General features: G+C 38.2%; 1 protein-coding gene across 9 annotated transcripts in view; it reads left to right on the top strand.

The window, feature by feature from the left end:
- ATRX (ATRX chromatin remodeler) overlaps positions 1–21,070 on the top strand; it is a 142,867-nt gene that overhangs the window by 88,728 nt on the left and 33,069 nt on the right. For all 9 annotated transcript variants that reach the window (XM_084789262.1, XM_084789261.1, XM_084789263.1 and 6 more), the window contains 6 exons: positions 2,223–2,360; positions 3,813–3,988; positions 6,446–6,563; positions 14,011–14,141; positions 15,535–15,623; positions 15,768–15,940. In XM_084789262.1, coding sequence (XP_084645388.1) covers positions 2,223–2,360; positions 3,813–3,988; positions 6,446–6,563; positions 14,011–14,141; positions 15,535–15,623; positions 15,768–15,940 — 825 coding nt within the window. The remainder of the gene's footprint in view (positions 1–2,222; positions 2,361–3,812; positions 3,989–6,445; positions 6,564–14,010; positions 14,142–15,534; positions 15,624–15,767; positions 15,941–21,070) is intronic.

Below are 21,070 nucleotides of genomic sequence, written 5' to 3' on the forward strand. Positions count from 1 at the left end.
TGGCTTTTGTTTTTGAAAAGCATTTTCCTATTTAATGTATTTAAATTGGTCTGATGGAGTGTTCTAATTTATTTTAGCCTTTTTTCAAGGATAATTTTAAGTTTTTTAGCTTCAGAAGACAAAATCTATGTCTATGTGTATGGACAATAATCAAAGTACTGTTGTATTTGGGCAATAAGGTCTGCCCCATTCAGGTTTAGTAATGTGGAATGACATAGGAAAACCTTGTGTCCTTATACTGATGCTTCTGACTTTTTATACTGAAATAATACAAACTAAGGTTAACAACAGGAAAAGACACACAGGGCAGGATTCAGGAGATTCTCCGTTGGCGCAGGTGCTGATCCTCTAGGAGAGGCATCTCCCAGTAATGATATATAACTGTGTGCATGGAGTATTGTCAGCCTTTTGGCTTGCTTTGGATTTGGTTATGTAGGTCTGGTCAACCTCTTCTCTGTATGATCTAAGTCTCCATTCCTATAGATGTCTAAAAGAGTCTTAGCACCCTTACCATAAACCACATTATTAGCCTAGACTATGTCAATATTCTGAGGTTTCTAGATAAAACTCATGTCAGACAGTGTAAGACTTTCCTTGAGCAAAATCAGTCTCAATCCCCCCCCAATTGTGTGTGTGTATATAACATTTTAACAGTGAGGTATTAGTAAAGATGTCTCCAGTGCATTTGAAGTAGCTATTTAAATGCAAATGATTTTAATAATGTAATAGCTATAGACTTATGATAGGTTTTTTGGGGTTCATTTCCTTTCTGACTTCATGGTTCTAAGAAAGTCATGCATTTGATATGAACTGTTATTTCAAATTTGGAATTTTTCTGGGCTGATGATGCTCATCAAGATACTACCTTAAAGAGGAAACTTTAATACTGGGTTTGGTGGCACATTCCTGTAATCCCAGGACTTGGGAGACAGATGAAGGAGAACCAGAAGTCAAGGTCATTCTTGTGTATATAGTGGATTCCAAGTCTCTCTGGTACATAGGAAATTCTGTTTGAGGAAAAAAAAAAAGAGTCCTCTAAAAAAATACGAAGTATATTAACTTCCACTCATTCGTGTGCTCATAAGAGTAAACCAATATTATACAATAAATTTTGTTGTTAAGCTATGATATTCAGTAGAATTTAGTAGGTTTAGGTATATTAAATGAATTTTCAACTTAGAATAGGTTGATCAGAAATGTATTTCTTTGTCAAGTGAGGGATGTTTCTGTTGCAACTATTAACTAGTGTGTTTGGCATGTACATACTGATGTACATCATTAATTCCAGCTCTATGAATTACTCCATTAGCCCAAATTTGAACTCACTCTCTTTGGTAGGTCTCCTTTCACAGCTTTCAGGATATTTCCAGTCCCACCCCCTAATACACAAACAGTATAGAAACATTCCTTGTTTGTTTGTTTGTTTTAACACATGGCCGTGTTTAGCCTGCGTGTAGTTTTATGCACCAGGTTCGTGCTTGTTGCTCATGGATACTTGAAGAATGTCCTATCCCTTGGCACCAGAGTTGTGGATAGTTATAGCCACCTTCATTCAGCCTCTATATTATTTTATATTTGTCTTTTCATGTCTATTGAAACTCTTTGGCGATAATTTTAATGAAATCTAATACTAAATACTATCTTTTAAGATATTTTCCTTCTATTGTTATAGTGCTGTATAATCATTCTAACATATCTTAGTTCTAAAAGCTTTCTTTCTTTCTTAAAACCTATTGCTTTTATGAAATACCTAAATTTCTTGGGGATAAGTATATCTCTCTCTTTTCTGTTGGAAAATTATTTGTTTTTGTTTTGTCTTTGTTTCTTTTTGTTTTTTTCAAGACAGACTTTCTCTGTGTAGTCTTGGCTGTCCTGGAACTCTATAAGCCAGGCTGGCCTCAGACTCAGAGGTCTGTCTGCTTCTGCCTCCTAAGTGCTGTGTTGGTAAAACCTTTTAAGCTGTCCTCACAAGGCTTGTAGCTCTGAAATACTATTTATAGTAGTACTTCAATACTTATAGGGATTTGATTAATACTAAAAATGCCATTTCAGCCATACACAATAGCGCATAAAATGATTGTGCTTCTAATATTGTTTTACTTCTTTTAATATCAGCAGTGTAAAATTATTAACCGTAGATACTTCCATGAACAGCCTTTTTAGTTTTACTGCTTCTTTTAGTTTTGTTGTATTTTAAGTGTTGTTTTGTGTATATTTTATAGGCCCTGATTTTGTTGTTTGTGATGAAGGCCACATTCTAAAAAATGAAGCATCTGCTGTTTCAAAAGCTATGAACTCTATACGATCAAGAAGGAGGATTATTTTAACAGGAACACCACTTCAAAATAACCTAATTGAATGTGAGTTGATATATGGCATTGTGCTGGGGAATGTTGTTGTTGGCTCATATATTTCTATAACTTTGGCCATCTCCCTCTCTTTTGTTGTAAGTTTCTGACCATAATCTATAGTGGTATAGTGGATTCTTCTGTAAAAGAACAACATGCTTTTTAAGTGAAATGCGTAAAAGTATGAGTAGCAAACCATTGTCAAGACAGATGCAGCTCTCATTGTTCAGATATAAGCAAAGGCACTGAAATACATGCAAAGTATCAGAATTCCTTAATGATTGCCTTAAAATATACAAAATATATATGTCCTTATTCAAGATCTTTTTTTCCCCCCAAGACAGGGTTTCTCTGTGTAATAGCCCTCACTGTCCTGGACTTAATTTGTAGACCAGGCTGGCCTTGTACTTAACAAAGATCTGCCTGCCTGTGCCTCCCAAGTGCTGGGATTGAAGGTGTTCATCACCACTGCCCGGCTTATTCAAGATCTTATAAGGATATATATATATACACAGTTTGGAAAAAGTACCAGTAAGGAAACAAAAAAAGGACTGGGTGTGGTAGTTCACACCTCTAATCTCATTCCCAAGGAGGCAGAAGCAGGTGTATTTCTCTAAGTTCAAGAATACGTAGTGACACTTTGTCTCCTCCTGGGGAAAAAAAAAAGAAAATTATATATATATAATGAAATGCCAATTTTGGAACATTTTTGGAAAGTAGAGATGAGGGACAGAAAAAAGAACTCTACCAAATCTTTGCCAGAGTAACATTTGCTCAGACTGAAGACAGATGGAAACACATAGAGAAGTGCCTGCCTTGTGAGTTTCCCTCATTTTCATGTGATACAACAGGTGCGTATTTAGCAAATTGCAATTGGCTTTATAGAGTTCCACATTTTCCATTGTGTTAGGCTTTTTATTTGTTCATTACCCCCATTTTTCTTTTATTCTCCTTTTTACAGAAATGCTATTTTACATTGTGATGCTGATACATACAGGACACTTGATGGTACATTTAAAGCCTTCGCAGCTGAATCAAGAACTGAATTCGCTATATAACTTAGCCACAGTAGCTTATTATCTTTTTATTATTTTTATGTGGTACTTAATATTTTCTTTACAAGGTGCCCTCACTGACCACCACTACCGTTATATATACTTATTTTGTATTTTAAATGTTATGAATAGTAATTTTGAATCAACTGTTTTATTGAAAAAAAATAAGTCTAGGATTTATGGATGGATCTTCAGTTTCTCATATGATATATCTAGTTCTAGATGACATTTATAACCAGTTTTCACACTGTGCTTAGCTTTTCCCTCTCCCCTCCCCTCCTGTCTCCCATTTCCCTTACTTATAACACTTCTATGAGATGGGCGTTTGGCATGAGCAATATATTGGGGAGTTTTTCTAGGGTTTTTTTTATCATTAATGTTATTAATGAATTAATGTCTTGTCTCTTAGATCATTGCATGGTTAACTTTATCAAGGAAAATTTGCTTGGATCCATCAAGGAGTTTAGGAATAGATTTATAAATCCAATCCAAAATGGACAGTGTGCAGATTCTACCATGGTAGATGTGAGAGTGATGAAAAAGCGTGCTCATATTCTCTATGAGATGTTAGCCGGCTGTGTTCAGGTACAGATATGTTCCACAATAACAATGTAATGCAGTCCCAAATCACTTTCTGAGTGTAAGCTTGTACTACTTGTTTTCTTTTTTTCATTTTATACATATATCTCTTTGCATTGATTTAAAGGTCCTCCAACCATTCACATTTGTGGTACACTTCACAGTTTAAGAACACAGTTCATCAATACACTTGCTATGTTCATGTTTAGAATCATTGTCTTAGAATAGGGAGTTCCAAAGAACAGTACAGCTGTTAACTATTAAGAAAATCCTATCTGGGCCTGGAGAGATGGCTCAACGGTTAAGAGCACTGACCTCCAGACCTCCAGAGGTCCTGAGTTCAATTCCCAGCAACCACATGGTGGCTCACAACCATGTATACTGGGATATGATGTCCTCTTCTGGCCTGCGGGTGTATATGCAGGCAGAACACTGTGTATGTAATAATAAATAAATTAAAACAAAAAAGAAATTCCTATCTATAGGGCCAGGCGTGGTGGTGCATGCTTTTAATCCCAGCACTAGGGAGGCAGAGGCAGGAGGATCAACTGTGAGTTTGATGCCAGCCTGGTCTACAAAGCGAGTCCAGGACAGCCAAGGCTACACAGAGAGACCCGGTCTCGGAAAACAAAACAAAAAAGAAAGAAAGCAATTCCTATCTATACTATGGCATGGTATGTAGAACCTCACTGTTTGAAATAGGTGTAGTACAGGCTAGTATGAATTAAGAGAGAAACTATTTTTAAAGCAATCTTTATGAAATGACTAGTTAGGCACTGTGGCACACCTGTAATCCCACCACTCACAGAGGCAGAGGACTCTCTATGAGTTGAAGGTTAGCCTGGTCTACAAAGCAAATCCAGTACAGCCAGGACTACACAGAGAAACCCTGCCTCAAACAACCAACACAAAACAACAAAAAAGAACTGATTTTAGTATCTGGCAAGATGGACTAGAGAGTAAAGGTGCTTGTTACACAATCCTGCCAATGAGAGTTTAATCTCTAGAATCAGTGTAAAGGTGGAAAGAGAAAACCTGCTCCACCAGAGTTGTCCTCTGGGCTCCCCATGTATGCTGTGACACATAGAGCATTCATACATTCATTCACCCTTATTCAGACATACTTTTACAGTCACACGTATGCCCTCGTGCATGAACCATTTTTATTGCTTTTGGGTATGTACTGAGCAGGTTAATAGTGTTACTTAAAATAAGACTTGGTGACTCTACATTTATAGATAAGTATGTAGAGATTCAATTCAGAGATTTCATGGTCTACATTCTGTCTTAAGACACTAGACACTAAAAGTAGCTACAAAAATCTTCCACAGTGCCACAGCCTGTCCTTTAGGGTGGCTATAGTGCTGTCATAGATGATAGTCATGTTTAATCAGGTTAGTTACATGTATTATTAAGCACTTTGCTTCTGTATTGATATTACTCCTCAAACTTGTCAGAAGTTGGTTTTTCTGTTTAAGTAGTTATTTGTATTTAGCGATTATTAGTATTTGTGTGTTTTTTCTATACTCATAATAAAATGGTTTCATTAGTGTTTTGTACACAGCTTCCTTTCTCAGAGGGGCAAACATTGCTTTGCAAGTTAGGTGTTTTTGTTTGACATACAAATGAGATTGCATTAGGAACAAAATTAAAGCAACAATTTTTTGATGTTTTTCAAGGCAGGGTTTTTCTGTGTAGCTCTGGCTGTCTTGGAACTCTCTATATAGACCATGCTGGCCTCAAACTGGCCTGAATTTTTTTCCTTTTTTCTGTTTTTTTCTCCTTTGAAATGAATTTTCTTTCTTTCTTTCTTTCTTTCTTTCTTTCTTTCTTTCTTTCTTTCTTTCTTTCTAAAAAAGATTTGTTTATTATTATATATACAGTGCTCTGCCTGCATGTACACCTGCAGGCCAGAAGAGGGCATCAGATCACATTATAGATGGTTGTAAGCCACCATGTGGTTGTTGGGAATTGAAATCAGGACCTTTGGATTCTTAACCTCTGAGCCATCTCTCCAGCCCTGAGATTTTTTTTTTTAATGCAACACTTGGCTACATGAAACTCTTGATTCTTATGATTTACTATGTGAAAAGCAAGTTATTTTTGATAGTATTATCGTTCATATGACTACGTGATGTCTCAAATTTGTCATACTTTTTTTTATTACAGGGAAGAACATCTTGAAAGCTTTCATTTTGCTAAGTGATCATACCACCACTTGAATTTAAAACCTGATAGGCATGTTGCAGTATCTATTTTTACCAGTGTATTATATCATCTAGTCATATGAAGTAATTCAGTATGAGCATTTGTGGTCCCTGTTATGATTTGAAAGGACAAAAAACTTTAAGAAAATATTGACTCCGTGTCTATTGACTCTAAAAAACTGACTGTTTGCCAACCAATTAATTTTTGTTACCTATTTAGATAATTGATTTGCATTCTTTGTCTTGTTAATTGCAGAGGAAAGATTATACAGCGTTAACAAAGTTCTTGCCTCCAAAACATGAATATGTGTTAGCTGTGAGAATGACTGCTATTCAGTGCAAGCTCTATCAGTACTACTTAGATCACTTAACAGGTAACAAATACATTCAGTTGTTTTAATCTTTTCTATGAATAGATTCTTTTTCTGAAGAATATGGTCTTAGTAATTTTGCCATGTTTTTTGTTTATTCTTTTTAGCTTTACATTTGAACAAAATAACAGTGCCTAAAATTGCAATGCTTATTATCGGTGCTAAACTCAAGGGACAAACTTAAAGCAGTAATACTTATTTGTTTTGTTTTGTTGAGTCAGAGTTTCCTTGTGTAGTCCTGGCTATTCTGGAACTTATTTTGTAGACCAGGCAGGCTGACCTCAAACTCAAAGATAGCTGCCTGCATATCTGCTTCCTGAGTACTGGCTTTAAAAGAATACACTACCACCACCTGGCTAAAGCAATAATGGTTAGTGGCAATGCCTTCTCCTTACGTAATATTGGGACTTTGCTTGATTTTCAGTGCCCAACAAAATACACAAAACCCCCAGAAATCTCTGTGTATCATATGTGAATAAATCCTTTAATTTATTAAGAGCTAGCTTATGCCAGGTGTAGTGGCACATCGCTGTTAGTCCCAGCACTCGGGAGTCAGAGGCAGGTGGATCTCTGAGTTCAAGGCCAGCCTAGTCTACAGAGTGATTTCCAGGACAGCCAGGGTTACACAAAGAAACACTGTCTTGAACAAAACAAAAGCAATTCAGAAGAATTATGCATGTGAAATCAATCTGTAAAAGAAAACAAGGAAATCCATAGTACTTTTTAAAATATTCAGCTACAAGCCAGGTGGTGGTGGCACATGCCTTTAATTGCAGCATTTGGGAGGCAGAGGCAGGCAGATCTCCATGAGTTTGAGGCCAGTCTGGACTACAGAGTAAGTTCCTGGACAGACAGACCTGTTACACAGAAAACACTGTCTTGGAAAAAAAATTAGCTACTTTGGTATTGAAAGGTATATAAATTAAATCCATGAGGTTGTTTCTTTGTTACCAAGTTCACAAAGTTTGAAGGCAAAATACAAGGCAAAGCACGTAAAATCCTTCCCATGTTATAATAAAAAACTTAGAAATGCTTATGATACCCTAAATGTTGACTGATGCTATTTTCTGTGAAGTACTGTTAGTTTATTTTATCAGTGTCCTTTTAAAAAATAGAATGCACAGGTATTGTTCATTCATGTGTCTTACCCTGTGTACTTAATGTTATACTGCCTTACATAATATAACCAAGACTCTGGTTGGAGTTAAGTTTCTTACTCACTGGTCACCTTTTGTGGTACCTTTCCCCAGCTGATGAGTACATACAGGGTTAGTAGATATAGGCAAGAAGTTGCCCTTCAGCCCACCTGGATACAGTTATTGATTTAAAAAAAGGAAGCCAGACTTGGTGGCACATACCTATAATCTCAGCAGCTAGGAGGTGGAAGCTGCAGTACTGGGAGTTCAAGGCCATGCTCAACTACATAGGCAGTTTGATGCTTCCTCAGACATAGGCATCTTAAGAGAGATTCTTAGCTGGGTATGGTAGCAGGCAGATCTCTGTGAGTTCAAAACCATAGGGAATTCCAGGAGGTTGGGGGACTGGGCAGGGAGAGAGGGAGAGATAGAAGGAAAAGGAGTGGTGGGGTAGGCTTGACTGAGTAAGAAAACATAGTAAATGTCTAAAAAATATAAATAAAACTGAGCATGAACCACCTTCCTTCTTCCCCCCTTCCATCTTCTTCTTAGCCTCTCCTGCCTTCCCTTTTCTTTTCCTTCCCCTTCTCTTCTCCCATTCTTCCCCTTTCTTTTTCAGGTAAGGTCTCACCATTTTCAGTAGGCTTTCTTGTACTTCTAGGTTTAAGCAAGCAATCTTTTTTGTTTGTTTGTTTTTTGAGACAGCATTTCTCTGTGTAGCCTTGGCTGTTCTAGATCAGGCTGGCCTTGAACTCAGAGACATCCTCCTGCCTCTGCCTCTCTGAGTCCTGGGATTACAGGCATGTGCCATCACACCTGGCTCAAGCAAGCAATCCTTTCTCATCCTCCCAATTAGCAGGCACAGCAGTCATGCAAAACCTCATTTGGTTAATTAATAAAACAAGGGAAGCTCTCCATTTAAGAGCTAAAACTAACTTGGCATGATGACGCATGGCTTATGATCCCAGTACTCAATGGGCTGAGGCAGGAGGATCTGAAGTTTGATGCCAGCCCCTGCTTTGTAGCAAGTTCTGTGGCAGCCTGTGGTACACAGTAAAACCCTGTCTCAATTAAAAGAGACAACTAATGATAAGAAATATATGTGAGTCACATCTAATAAGGCACTTACATGTAGAAAATATAGAAAGGACTTTTACAACTGATAAAGGGACATCGGTAGTGTGGTAGTCCACACTGTAGGCCAGCCTGGGTTATATAGAGAAAAGAATCTCAAACTCTCCCTCCCTGCAAACCTAAGTTAACTAAAGAAGCAGCTGTTAAGGAATTGAGAAGACATTTCTCCAGAGAACATAAACAAATGCCATTTATTCATATAAATGAATGAATGCGAGGCAAACCCATAGTGATGTGCCACGAACTAGGAAAGATATGATAAAAAGCAAAGTAAAAAGTGGCCAAATAACTAGTGGAAAACAACTAGCCAATTTCTCACAAAGTTCAACACAGAGTTAGCATGTGACATACCAGTTCTATATCAAAATGAACTTTGTATTTCAGTCTTGATGACAACCTTTTTTCATTCATTTTATTTATTTAATCACTTTTAAAATTTGTTTATTTAATCACTGGGATCACTGGGATCCCAGCCCCATCCCTCCTCTCCTCTCAGTCCTACCCTCAACAGGGTCAGAGACAGCTCCCGCTCCAATTGTTGGGGGACCCACTTGAAGACCAAGCTGCATATCTGCTCCATATGTGTAGGGAGTCTAGGTCCAGTTCATGCATACTCTTTGGTTGATGGTTCAGGCTCTGTGAAACCCCCGTGGACCCAGGTTAGTGTTCTCTCTGTGTCTTCTTGTAATGTTCCTGACCCCTCCATCCTTTAATCCTTCCCCTCAACTCTTCCACAAGACTCCCTGAGTCGCACCTATTGTTTGGCTGTGGGTTCCTGCATCTCTTTTCATCAGCCACTGGATGAAGCCTCTCAGAGGACAGTTATGCTAGGCTCTTGTCTGCAAGCAGAGCAGTGTATCATTAATAGTGTCAGGTTGATTCTCTCCCATGGAGTGGGTCTCAGGTTGGGCCAAGCATTGGTGCAGTCTCTCAATCTCTGCTCCATTTTTATCCCAACACTGATTTCTTTATCCCCACTGATTTCTGTTCTCTCTCCAGGTCCTTTCCTCCCACTTGATTCCCACCACAGTTCCCCTCTCCACCCCATTTCCCACCCAATTCCCTCCCTCCATCATACTTTATATTTCTATTATATTTCCCCTTTAGAGTGAGATTCAAGCATCCTCCTTTGGGCCCTCCTTGGCTTCTGTGGATTGTAGCATGGTTATCCTGATATTATTGCTAATGTCCACTTATAAGTGATTACATACAATGAATATTCTTTCTGGGTCTGGGTTACCTCACTCAGGATATTTTCTAGTTCCATTCATTGGTGTCGTCATTTTTTTATAGATAGTCAAAACCCAGAAATAATTCGTGTCTGTGATTGGATGAGGAAACATGGAATAATTCCATAATAATGGGTATTATTGGCATTGGGGAGTTTGCTGTTACATGCTAGCATGTCTCACCCTTGTAAATATGAAAAGCAAGACATAAATGACCATGCTTATGATTCTGTTTATATGAAGTGTCCAGTGTTAGCAAATGTACAGATTTTGTTAGAGTTAAGTATGGCTAAAGGTATAGAATGGGAGGTATTGGGCGCTAAGTAGTGTAGGGCTTTGCAGGGGTAGTGAAAGTATTTTGAAGCTCAATTGTGGGACAGAACAATCAGAGGTATGCTGCTTAGCCAGCATGTATGAAACACTGTAAAAACAACAGTTGCTGCATACTCAGAGTCTCTCAGTTGTGACCATGTAGTCACATTTCTGTGACTAGAATAGAGGCCACTGGATATTATATGCTTTTTTTTAAAGATAACATTTCTCTATACAGTTTTAACTGTCCTGGAGCTTGCTCGGTAGGCCAGGCTGGCCTCAAACTCAAAGATCTGCCTGCCTCTGCCTCCCCAGTGCTGGGATTAAATACATGTGTCTCCACTGGCCAGCTTGGACGTTATACTCCTAATTTATGGATTTTATACCATGTATATTCTATCTCCATAAAACTGTTTAGGGGAGAAACAAGGTTTTACTGTGTATCTTGGGCTGATTCTCTGGCTCTCTCTGCCTCTTAATTTCTGGAATTACAGGCATACACTACTATTCCCTATTTTAATAAATCTTTAAAAGAGCAATGCAGTGACTTATTTTCAAAAGTTATGTTCAGTTATTCTTTATAATTTGTATCTTGTATAATTTCAGATTTCTTTCTGTAGCATTTCTTAAGCTTCAGATGATTTCATCATTTCACTTTCTAAGCCCCAATAGTTTTTTCATCTTTTTTTTTCACATTTCTACTTGTTTTTAGTCATGCTTTCTTGTTACCCTGTGTACTGAAGCACTCTGATCACAGTTCCTGATATTCCTTTGACTATTAATGAATATATTAGAGGTTTAGACCAAGGATTAATTTTCCTCTAAGAATTACAGCCTGCAGATTTTATTATTCTATGATCCTATTGTAATACAGTTAACACTAGAGGCTTTTAAACCACCACCCCGCCCCCTTTTTTTTTGAGACGGGGTTTCTCTGTGTGGCTTTGGCTGTCCTGAGCTCATTTTGTAGACCAGGCTGGCTTTTAACACACAGCCACCTGCCTGGCGGTGCCTCCTGAGTACTGGGCTTTTTGTAAACTCTTTAAATTACATAGAACAAAGACTTGTGCTGGACTGTTTCATATGTGAACAAAACTTCTGTATTATGTATAATCTTACTTATTTCTTCGCCTTTCATCCAGTATCAAAGTAAGCACATTCTAATGTTTACCACGATTTCCTTTGCAGGGCTTAAGTAAAGGTAGTTGTCATGTATAGTGCCTGGCTAGTGAAGCCAATGAGAATGTGATGGAAAAAGATGATAAAATTGAAAAAGGTTTCAATTTTAAGGTTGTAAAACCTGTTTACACATGATAAGTAAGGCCCTTTCTTCAGCTTCATAGAGCCTGTATTGCTGAGATATTCTTTCCACTTCCTGTTGCTTAGAATTCACTTGGCACTTTGTGTTACAAGTGTGATGGCTTGTGTTGTCAGGTTGTCCTAAGTGCTTATTATAAAACAATTCTCTTGAATCCTACGAATTAAATCGTAAGAAATATTACAGACTATAAAATCAGATTTTCATGTTAAAAGGGGATTATTTTATTAGGACATATTTTGAGATAAACTAAGTGTTGAACTACCACCCATAAAGTGTTTGAAGATTTTTTTGGTGGTTTGTTTTTTGACATAAGGTCTCACATAGCCCAAGCTGGCCTAGATGTGCCATCGAGCCAGAGCTGGCTTTAAACTTAAGGTCCGCTTGCCTCTACATCTCAAGTGCTGGGGTCATAGGGTTCTGCCACCACACTGTTTCTTAGTTCTGTTTTCAGATAATCTTGTTGGCCTAAAACTCACTATGTGGACCAGGCTGACCTCCAACTTGCAGAGATGTACTTCTGCTTCCTGAGTGCTGGGAATAAAGGCATGCACCACCCTATGTTGACTTTTGATTTTTTATTACAATTTTGTATGTGTATGTGTACACATGAAGACCATGACACTCATGTGGAGGTTAGAGAACAGCCTGAAAGACTCGGTTCTCTCCTACCATATGTGGGTCACAGGGATCAAATTTAGCTTGTCAGGCTCAGTAACAGGTGTCTTTTTCAGACTCTCATTGGCCCCAAATTTTCTCGTTTTTAATGCCCTTCATTTTTTCTTCTTTAGCCAGTAATGCTGGAGAAACACAGAAGGCTTCAGTGATGTCTAGAACAGCTAAGCAGATCCTCAATGGACTTAAATGACTTGAAAATTTGAACATTATAAACTAGACTTAAGATATCCTTATTGAGTACAGTCCAGCATCCATAGAACACTCATTCGAGCGCATGTGGAACATCATCCGAAATGACTTTCTAAATATATTAGCAAATAAGACAAGCCTCAGTCAGCTTAGAGGATAAAATGACACAAAATATTTTCTTTTTATTGTATGTATTTTAAGGTGTGCAGTATATTTTAATGTGTACATCTGCTTAGCAAGATAATTAATATAACTGATTAAGTGTGACTACTCTTTTCTCATGTTTTGTGTATGTAAAATACCTCAAATGCATTTAGCCATTTACCATATACAGAATATTAACTATATCCCTTATGTTCATTATCATGTCTGTAAAGTATGTATCCTACATGACTGAAAATTTGTACCCATTGCTTTCTATCTCTTCATTCTTTCCAACACCCTGTTTCTTGCAATTATTCTATATTTCTATGGATTTCACCTCTTTGGTTTTGTTGGTGGTGTTTTTACTTCCCCTGGTAGTAAGATCATTATCATTTGTGTGTGCGCTGGGTATATTCTCTTCCCCTTCCTTCATTTACACTTTGTACATCAGAAGCCAGGCGTGGTGGTGCACGCCTTTAATCCCAACACTTGGGAGGCAGAGGCAAGCAGATCGCTGTGAGTTCAAAGCCAGCCTAGTCTACAGAGTGAGTCCAGGACAGCCAAGGCTACACAGAGAAACTCTGTCTTGAAAAACAGGAAAAAAAGAATAATTTTTGAAAGTAGCCTTTTGTGTCCTAATAGTTGTAAAGAATTGTTAGAAGCTTATCCATATGGAGCAATCCTTTATTTGTCTGTAATAAATGAAGGAACTGTGGATGGATACAGTTTAGGAGATTTCAAAAATCTTAGGGAAAAAATACCTATTTTTAGTGACCCTTAATTAAAATACAGTGCCCCTCCCATTATGTGTTAGGCAACAGATTATAGTTGTCTTAATAATTATTACTTTGTTGTCAATAAAATCAGAAAATATTTTATATATTATTGTTACTAATGTCTCTAAATATGCTTTATTTATTGCTTAATACATCACTTTTCCAAATTGCATATATTGCTGAGTGTGGTAGTGTACACTTCTATTCTCAGCACTTGTTGGTAGAAGTAGGAGGATCAGGATTTGAAGGCAGCTTAGACTATATGGGGTTCTGCCTCAAAAGGGGAAAAAACCCAAATCACATATATTTCTTTACTATATATTTGTTCTTCAATATTCTAATCATTTCTGTAATGTGGGTTTCTCCTACAACCTTATTTACTTCATGTATTTCAAAACATTAATAGAAAGAAATAAGATTTTATAAGCCTTTTTACACTTAGAAAAGAATCTGTGGCCTAGGTAATCTAATACAGAATCAATGTTTTGGAAATGGAGTATTCTTGTGTCTTCAACTACAGTTTCTTTTGGTCAGGTGTAGGCAATAGCACTGAAGGTGGAAGAGGAAAGGCAGGTGCAAAGCTCTTCCAAGATTTCCAGATGTTAAGTAGAATCTGGACTCATCCTTGGTGTTTGCAGCTGGACTACATTAGCAAAGAAAATAAGGTAAATCAAGTATCTCAAATTATTTAACTGTTACTTTTTATATTCTCTATACCTGAAGGAACTTTCTATTTTATTAACTCAGTTTCTTTTATTTTTAGTTAATTTATATTCCTTTTTCGTGTCATTGAGATGGCTTTTTACTCTATATCCCTGGATGGTCTAAAACTTACTTTGAGTCCATGTTAGCCTCCAACTTGTAACAATCCTCTTCTCTCTGCCCTCTGAGTGTTGGTACTACAGGTGTGTGCCACCATGCCTAGCTTATTTCTGTGTCGTGAATTCAGTATGCTTATGGGGTGTTTGGGTTTTTTTTAATTAAATTAATTTATTTATTCACTTTATTTGAACCTAAGAGGGCTACATCCTCAGTTCTAAATGTTCTTGTATTGGGCCCTTTTAACCTTTTTAAAGGAGTAGCAGCTTGCCTATTAAGCACAAGGTCCTTAGTTTTGATCCCCAATGACATATGTACATATACACTGAAGAGATGTAAAACTGTATAACTTGGGTGGGGGATGTAGCTCAATAGGTAGAGTGTCTAGCGTGCTTGATGCACTGCTTTGATCTCCAAGACCACACAAACCAGGCAAGGCGCATGCATCTATAATCTGAGCCCTTGGGAGGTGGAAGTATGGGCATGTGAATTTCAATCATCCTTGACCACCATAGGGAGTTCATGGCCAGTCCATAGTATAAGAAACCTTGTCTCCAGAAAAACAACTAAGTGCCTTGCTGGGTATGGTGACACACGTTTGTACTCTTAGCACTTAGAAGGCTGAGGCAGTAAGATCCAGCATTGGGAGGCCAGCTTTGGCTGAGAATTTGTCTTAATAATTATTATTATTTTTTAGTTTGAAATAATTTTATGCTTATAGAAAGATTAGAAAAATGGCTCAAGAGCCAGGCATGGTGCCGCACACCTGTAAATCTCAGCACTCGGGAGGCAGAGGCAGGCAGATCTCTGTGAGTTCGAGGCCAACCTGGTCTACAGAGTGAGTCCAGGACAGCCAAGGATACACAGAGAAACCCTGTCTCGGAAAAACCACCCCCACCCCCAAAAAAGAGAAGAAAATGGCTTAAGGAGTTCTTTTATACTTCAATTCAGTTTCTCCTAATGTTAATATTGTGTTTACCCATAGTAACTTATCAGAGCCAATAAATTAACTTTGCTACACTACAACAGACTTTGGATGCCTTCATTTTTACTTTTTCATCATCCCAGTCATGATCTCCTGTTTTATAGTCTTGTTAAATCGCTATTGTTTCTTCCAATCTTTAATAGTTCCTTGGTCCTTATTTATATTCTGTCTGTCAAGTGAAACGAAACCTTTGAATTTCCAATATATGTCGAAATTGGCTACTAAAATGTGTTTGGTTTTTTTTTTCCGTCTAGGGTTATTTTGATGAAGATAGTATGGATGAATTTATAGCTTCAGATTCTGATGAAACCTCCATGAGCTTAAGCTCAGATGAGTATGCAAAGTAAATTGAGTACTTTTGTTACCTATGCTGGTACATTCAAAAGCCTGTACTTACTGGTTGTCTTCCGATAATTGGCCTTCTAACCTTAATATGCTTTCCTAACATGAAATTTTCTTTCTTCCTTCCTTTTTTTTTTTTTTTCAGAAAGAAGAAAACAAAGGGCAAAAAAGGGAAAAAGGATAGCAACTCCAGCGGAAGTGGTAGTGACAATGATGTTGAAGTGATCAAAGTCTGGAATTCAAGATCTCGAGGAGGTGGAGAAGGCAATGCGGATGAAGCAGGAAACAACCCTTCAGTTTCTCTGAAGCTAGATGAAAGTGAGTGTGCTGGCCGTCGCCTTTATTGTAACATAGTAGCTCCTCAGCGCTCGGTTTTGCCCTTTGTTATCCTAGCAAGTTGATGGAAAGGAATCCCTTTGCTTGGGTACTTAGAGGCTAGAAGGAAAGAGGAGCACAGAGTTATAGCAAATATTCCGTTAATGTTTAATGGTAGGCAGGTCATTTTGCTCTGTCTTGTAATTTGGAGGAAAGAAAAAGAAAAACTAGTTGTTTATTTAAATGTTATATCTGTACTCAATTCCGTGTATAGCTAACCGTTCCTAAGTGACACTGAAGTATATAGTCGGTAAATTCAGGGTTATAACTGAATGGTAAAACTGGAATTTGGGCCAGATTGTATCTAATCTCAAGGCCTCCATGGGATTTGCATCTAGCTACATAGGAAAACTGGAAGCCTTTCAGGTAATGAATTGTATACATTAGAACAGATTTTAATCATTTAGTCTTTTTGCTTTCTAAGTCTTCATAATCTATAATTACCTGTTTTGGTTTCCCCCTCCCTGTAACATGTACAATTCACTGCCATTTTTCTCTCCTTTACGTGAAAGTAAAAGTCTTAGAGTTTTTCCTAAGAGTTAGTACTTAGCCTTTCTATGTTCTTAGTACTTGCTGACTGTGTTAGGACCTTTAAAGCTGGGACTAAAAATCACACTTGTAAATGGCTCTAAATGTTTGGCATCGGGGAGGTATAGAGCAAAACAGCATCTGTGAGGAGGAAAGCAATGTGGGTGGCAGCTGAATGGTCTCGAGATGAGCTAAGCTTGAGTAAGCTCAGGTCTGCAGCTGACTAACTTAGTGATCCTCTATACGCGCTTCTCTTTTCAGTACCTCTGTGGAGTAGACAGGTGGCATCCTAACCACAAACCCTGGATTCTCCAAATCAGGGGAGTCATGACATTTAAACTAAAAAAATTCCCTCTTTCTTCTTCTCTTTGGCTACTCCATCCATTAAAACAGCTTTATCAGCATTCATCTTCCAAATAGAAGTAAAGAGTATGCTCATCAAAACAGCAAAGCTGTGATTATAGAGTTAAAGCAATAGAAAGCTTCTGTTATCGCCTCCTCTGCTCTCTTCTTCCACGCTTTCTACTTAAGACTTCTGCAGTCTCTCGCTATGTATTTGTGGTCCTGGGAATAATTATGTTGCATTTCTTTTTTTCTGTTGTAGCTGAAAAGAGAGTGAACTGTTCAGTGCTGTAAATAAGTTACATGATAGAGGCGTGGGGAGGAGTTGAAGGGGAGGCAGTGGGGGTAGAGGTGATGCATGTATGAAATTCTCAAGAAATCAAATATTAATTCATTTTAAAAGTTCGCTAAACATTCCTTTTATCACCAGGAAGTGCAAGTAGGATATATAGCTTGATTGCTTTCTAGAAATGTCTAGCTGTTTCCATTGTTTTTTCTGGTGTGCTTCTGAAGTCTCCTACTTTTTATATGCCATAATCTGAAGGGCTTGGAAAGCACTAGACCAAATTGTGGAAGGCAGTATGTTGTGTGCTTGAAATCAGGCAGGAAAAGTCATGAGTTCCAAAAGACAGGCTTTGACTGCTTGTCTAGGACTTTTGTTTTTTAGTGTTTGTGTCAAGTAAAGGAGAAGTTATTTATATATAGATGTATTGTATTTTTGTAGCTTATATACATGCGTATTTTATTCTTTAGAATAGATGGTAAAAATATGATTTTGTTCTTTAGATTTATTTTATTTTATTTTTTGGTTTTTTTGAGACAGGGTTTCTCTGTGTAGCCTTGGCTGTCCTGGACTCCCTTTGTAAACCAGGCTGCCCTCGAACTCACAGCGATCTGCCTGCCTCTGCCTCCTGAGTGCTGGGATTAAAGGTGTACACAGCCACACCTGGCATGTTCTTTACATTTAAATGCTCTCCATTTAGGAATATATTGGGGCTAGAGAAATGGCTCAGTGGTTACAAGCACTGGTTGCTCTTCCAGAAGACCAGAGTTGGGTTCCCAGCATCTACAAAATGCCTTACATCTGTTTGTAATTTCACTTTCAGAGACTCTAAAGTCTTCCTCAGGCACTACATACACATGACACACATCACACACACACACACACACACACACACACACACACACACACACAGGTAACACATAAAATAAATGAAAATTTTTATTATAATTTATTCAGATTACATCCCGATTGTTATCCCCTTACTTGTACATTCCCGTTCCCTCCCTCCCTCTTCTGCCCCATTCCCCTCCCCTAGACCTCTGACAGAAGAGGGCCTCTTCCCCCACCATATGGCCACAGCCTATCAGGTCTCATCCAGATAGCCTGCTTCCCCTTCCTCTATGTGCCCACCTGGCCCCCCCCACTAAAGGGAAGTGATCAAATTGAGGGCACCCAAATTCATGCCAGAAGCATTTTTTAAAAAAGAATATACTATATGAGCTTACTTAGCTGTCACTTGGTAACTAAAATGAAATCACTTTCTTAGAGTGGAACGCTAAGGATCCAGAATGGTGCTGCACATGGACTATGGGTGGATGTTAAGTTTAATTCTCTTGTAGTAGTTTTCTAAGTAGCATCATGTTTAAGTATGTTATTAAGTTTACAGCATCATTTTATATTTTATTATAAGGAAAGTTTATGGTAAAGAATAGCTATAGAGCTAAATATTTTTCTAAAATTTATTCATCTGTGAATGGCTATATGCTATGTTTCTTTAGGTTGGTTGAGTGGGTGGGCTTTTGGACACAGTCTTATTTAGTAGCCCAGGCCTGAAATTCACTTTGTATGCCAGGCTTCCCACAAATTTCTGGTAATCCTGCCTCAACTTCCTGACACATTTTTCAATGTATCCCATTTCATATATGAATATAAACTTTGTGACGGAATTCTTGTGTTTGATGTAGGGCCATATAATATTAGCCCAAATACACCATCTGTTTTCACTCAACAAATATATTTATTGAGTTCTTAGCATGTGCTAGGTTCTAAACAAACAAAAACACATTGATGGAGCTTACTGTTTGTCTTTGTCCAACTGATGGCATAGTCTATAAAGGAAAAAATTCTACTGGGCCTCACAGTACTAGAGGCTGAGAAGCCCATGCTTGGGCATCTGTATGTGGTGAGTGCCTTGTGCTGTTCACCTTGTAGAAAATCAGAGGACAAATCCCAAGTGCAGTTCTCACAGTCATTGTCACAGGAAGGTCCCCTCGTTTAAGGCCACTGCCTTCAGACCCTCGGCTCTCTGCCGCAGCCCCGAGTTCTATGGCTGTGCACCCTTATTCTACTTTGTTTATCACTGCTAATAACCTAACCATCTCTTGGGAATCAAAATGTAACATGAATTGCAGTGAGGACGAACCTTGTCCCAACCCACAGCACCCTGCTGCTGCTGCTTTAGCTCCGCCTGCGCACACACACACACTCCTTTTCTGTTTCTCTCCCCAGAATGTATATAAAGTAGTAGTTGGATTCATTCAGTTACTGTTAACGTGCCATGCATCTCTACGCTGCAGAGTTGGGACAGAAGTTACAGTTAAATGATATGGATGATAAAATTAGAAAATTAGCATAAATATTTTTGCAAGCTTTATTTTCCCACATTGCTGAGGATTTGTTTGTTTTTTGAGACAAGTTCTCTGTGTAGTCTCTGCTGGTCTGGAACTTTATATGTTGGACACTGAACTTGTGATATGCCTTCCTTGGCCTCCCTGCTGCTGGGATTATAGACATGGCCCACCAGCCTGGCTAGAATATATAGTAATTGGAGTAGCACAGAGGTTTCTGGAGTTTTATTTTTTTAAAGAGAGGGTCTCATATAGTCCAGGTTGTTGATAATAGCTGAAAATCCCTGAATTTGTCATCATCCTGTTTCTACCTCTAGGGTGCTAGGCTTGAAGATGCATGCCACAGTACTTTGTTTTTGCAGTGCTGGGGATGGAATCCAGGGGTTGCCGTATGTTACGGAAGCATCCTACCAGCTGAGCTACAGTCCCAGCCCCATATTTTGTTCTTTTAGATTTTACTGTAACGTACTGTTATTATACTTAGGAGGATCAAAATTAGAATGGAAGTAATAAAGTCATAGCTCATTGGTAGGTGATTTAGCATCCAGGATTCCTTGGGTTTGATTCCCAGCCACACATATATAAAAGACTGGAATCTATTATGTTTGCATAGAAATTATCACTTGTTTTGAGCTTAGACATTTCCTATGTAGCTTCACATTTTTACTTCCAGTACTTTTCAGTTCTCATATTTTCATGTTAATTTATTGCTTTATGTTTTTTTGTTTTGTTTTGTTTTGTTTTGAGACAGGGTTTCTCTGTGTAGCCTTAGCTATCCTAGACTTGCTTTGTAGACCAGTTTGGCCTCGAACTCACAGTGATCCACCTGCCTCTGCTTCCAGAGAGCTGGGATTAAAGGCATGTGCCACCATTGCCTAGCCATATTAAATTATTTTACTGTACTATTCTCTAGAAGCAATGGCTTTTTGCCAGGTGACTAATTATAAAAAGGTACTTAGTTATATAAAGGTGTTTAAATAAGTTATATGCCAGGGTCCTCAAGACCACGTACATGCTCAGCAATGGACTAGAAAGACTCAGAGGCTCTAGAGTATAGTCATATTCAAGATTATGTGTTATTGTAACCAAGTTATAGCACAGAGTCAAAAAAGAGAAAAGGCACATGGAGTGAAGTCCAAAGGAAACTTCCAAAAGTCACTTTCCGTGGAGTCCTCTGGAGTGCACTTCTCTAGCACCATATGACCACATGTACAATGTATTGTCTACCAATGAAGCTCACTAGAGTTTTATTAGGAGCTGGTTACTATGCACCTAGTTCATTCCAAGTTTTATATATTCCCACAAAGAGGACTTCTCCCTAAATTACCTGTGTGTGATGAGTTGTGGTTACCAGGCAATGTTTTCATGTCAACGAAGAGGACTATTTACCATTCATGTTCCCAGACTAGCCAAGAGCCAGTAATTTCAGGGAAACGTTTCTGAAATGAAAGGACTAGTAGGGTGTGAATGGAATATCCTGTGCAGTATTACAGAGCCAAAAGTGTATGCCTATAATCTCAGCACTCCAGATGATAAGGTCAGAGGATTGTAAATTTAAGTCTAGCCTTGACT

The sequence above is a fragment of the Acomys minous genome, assembly GCF_964271855.1.
Source record: "Acomys minous genome assembly, chromosome: 7".
Lineage (NCBI taxonomy): Eukaryota > Metazoa > Chordata > Mammalia > Rodentia > Muridae > Acomys > Acomys minous.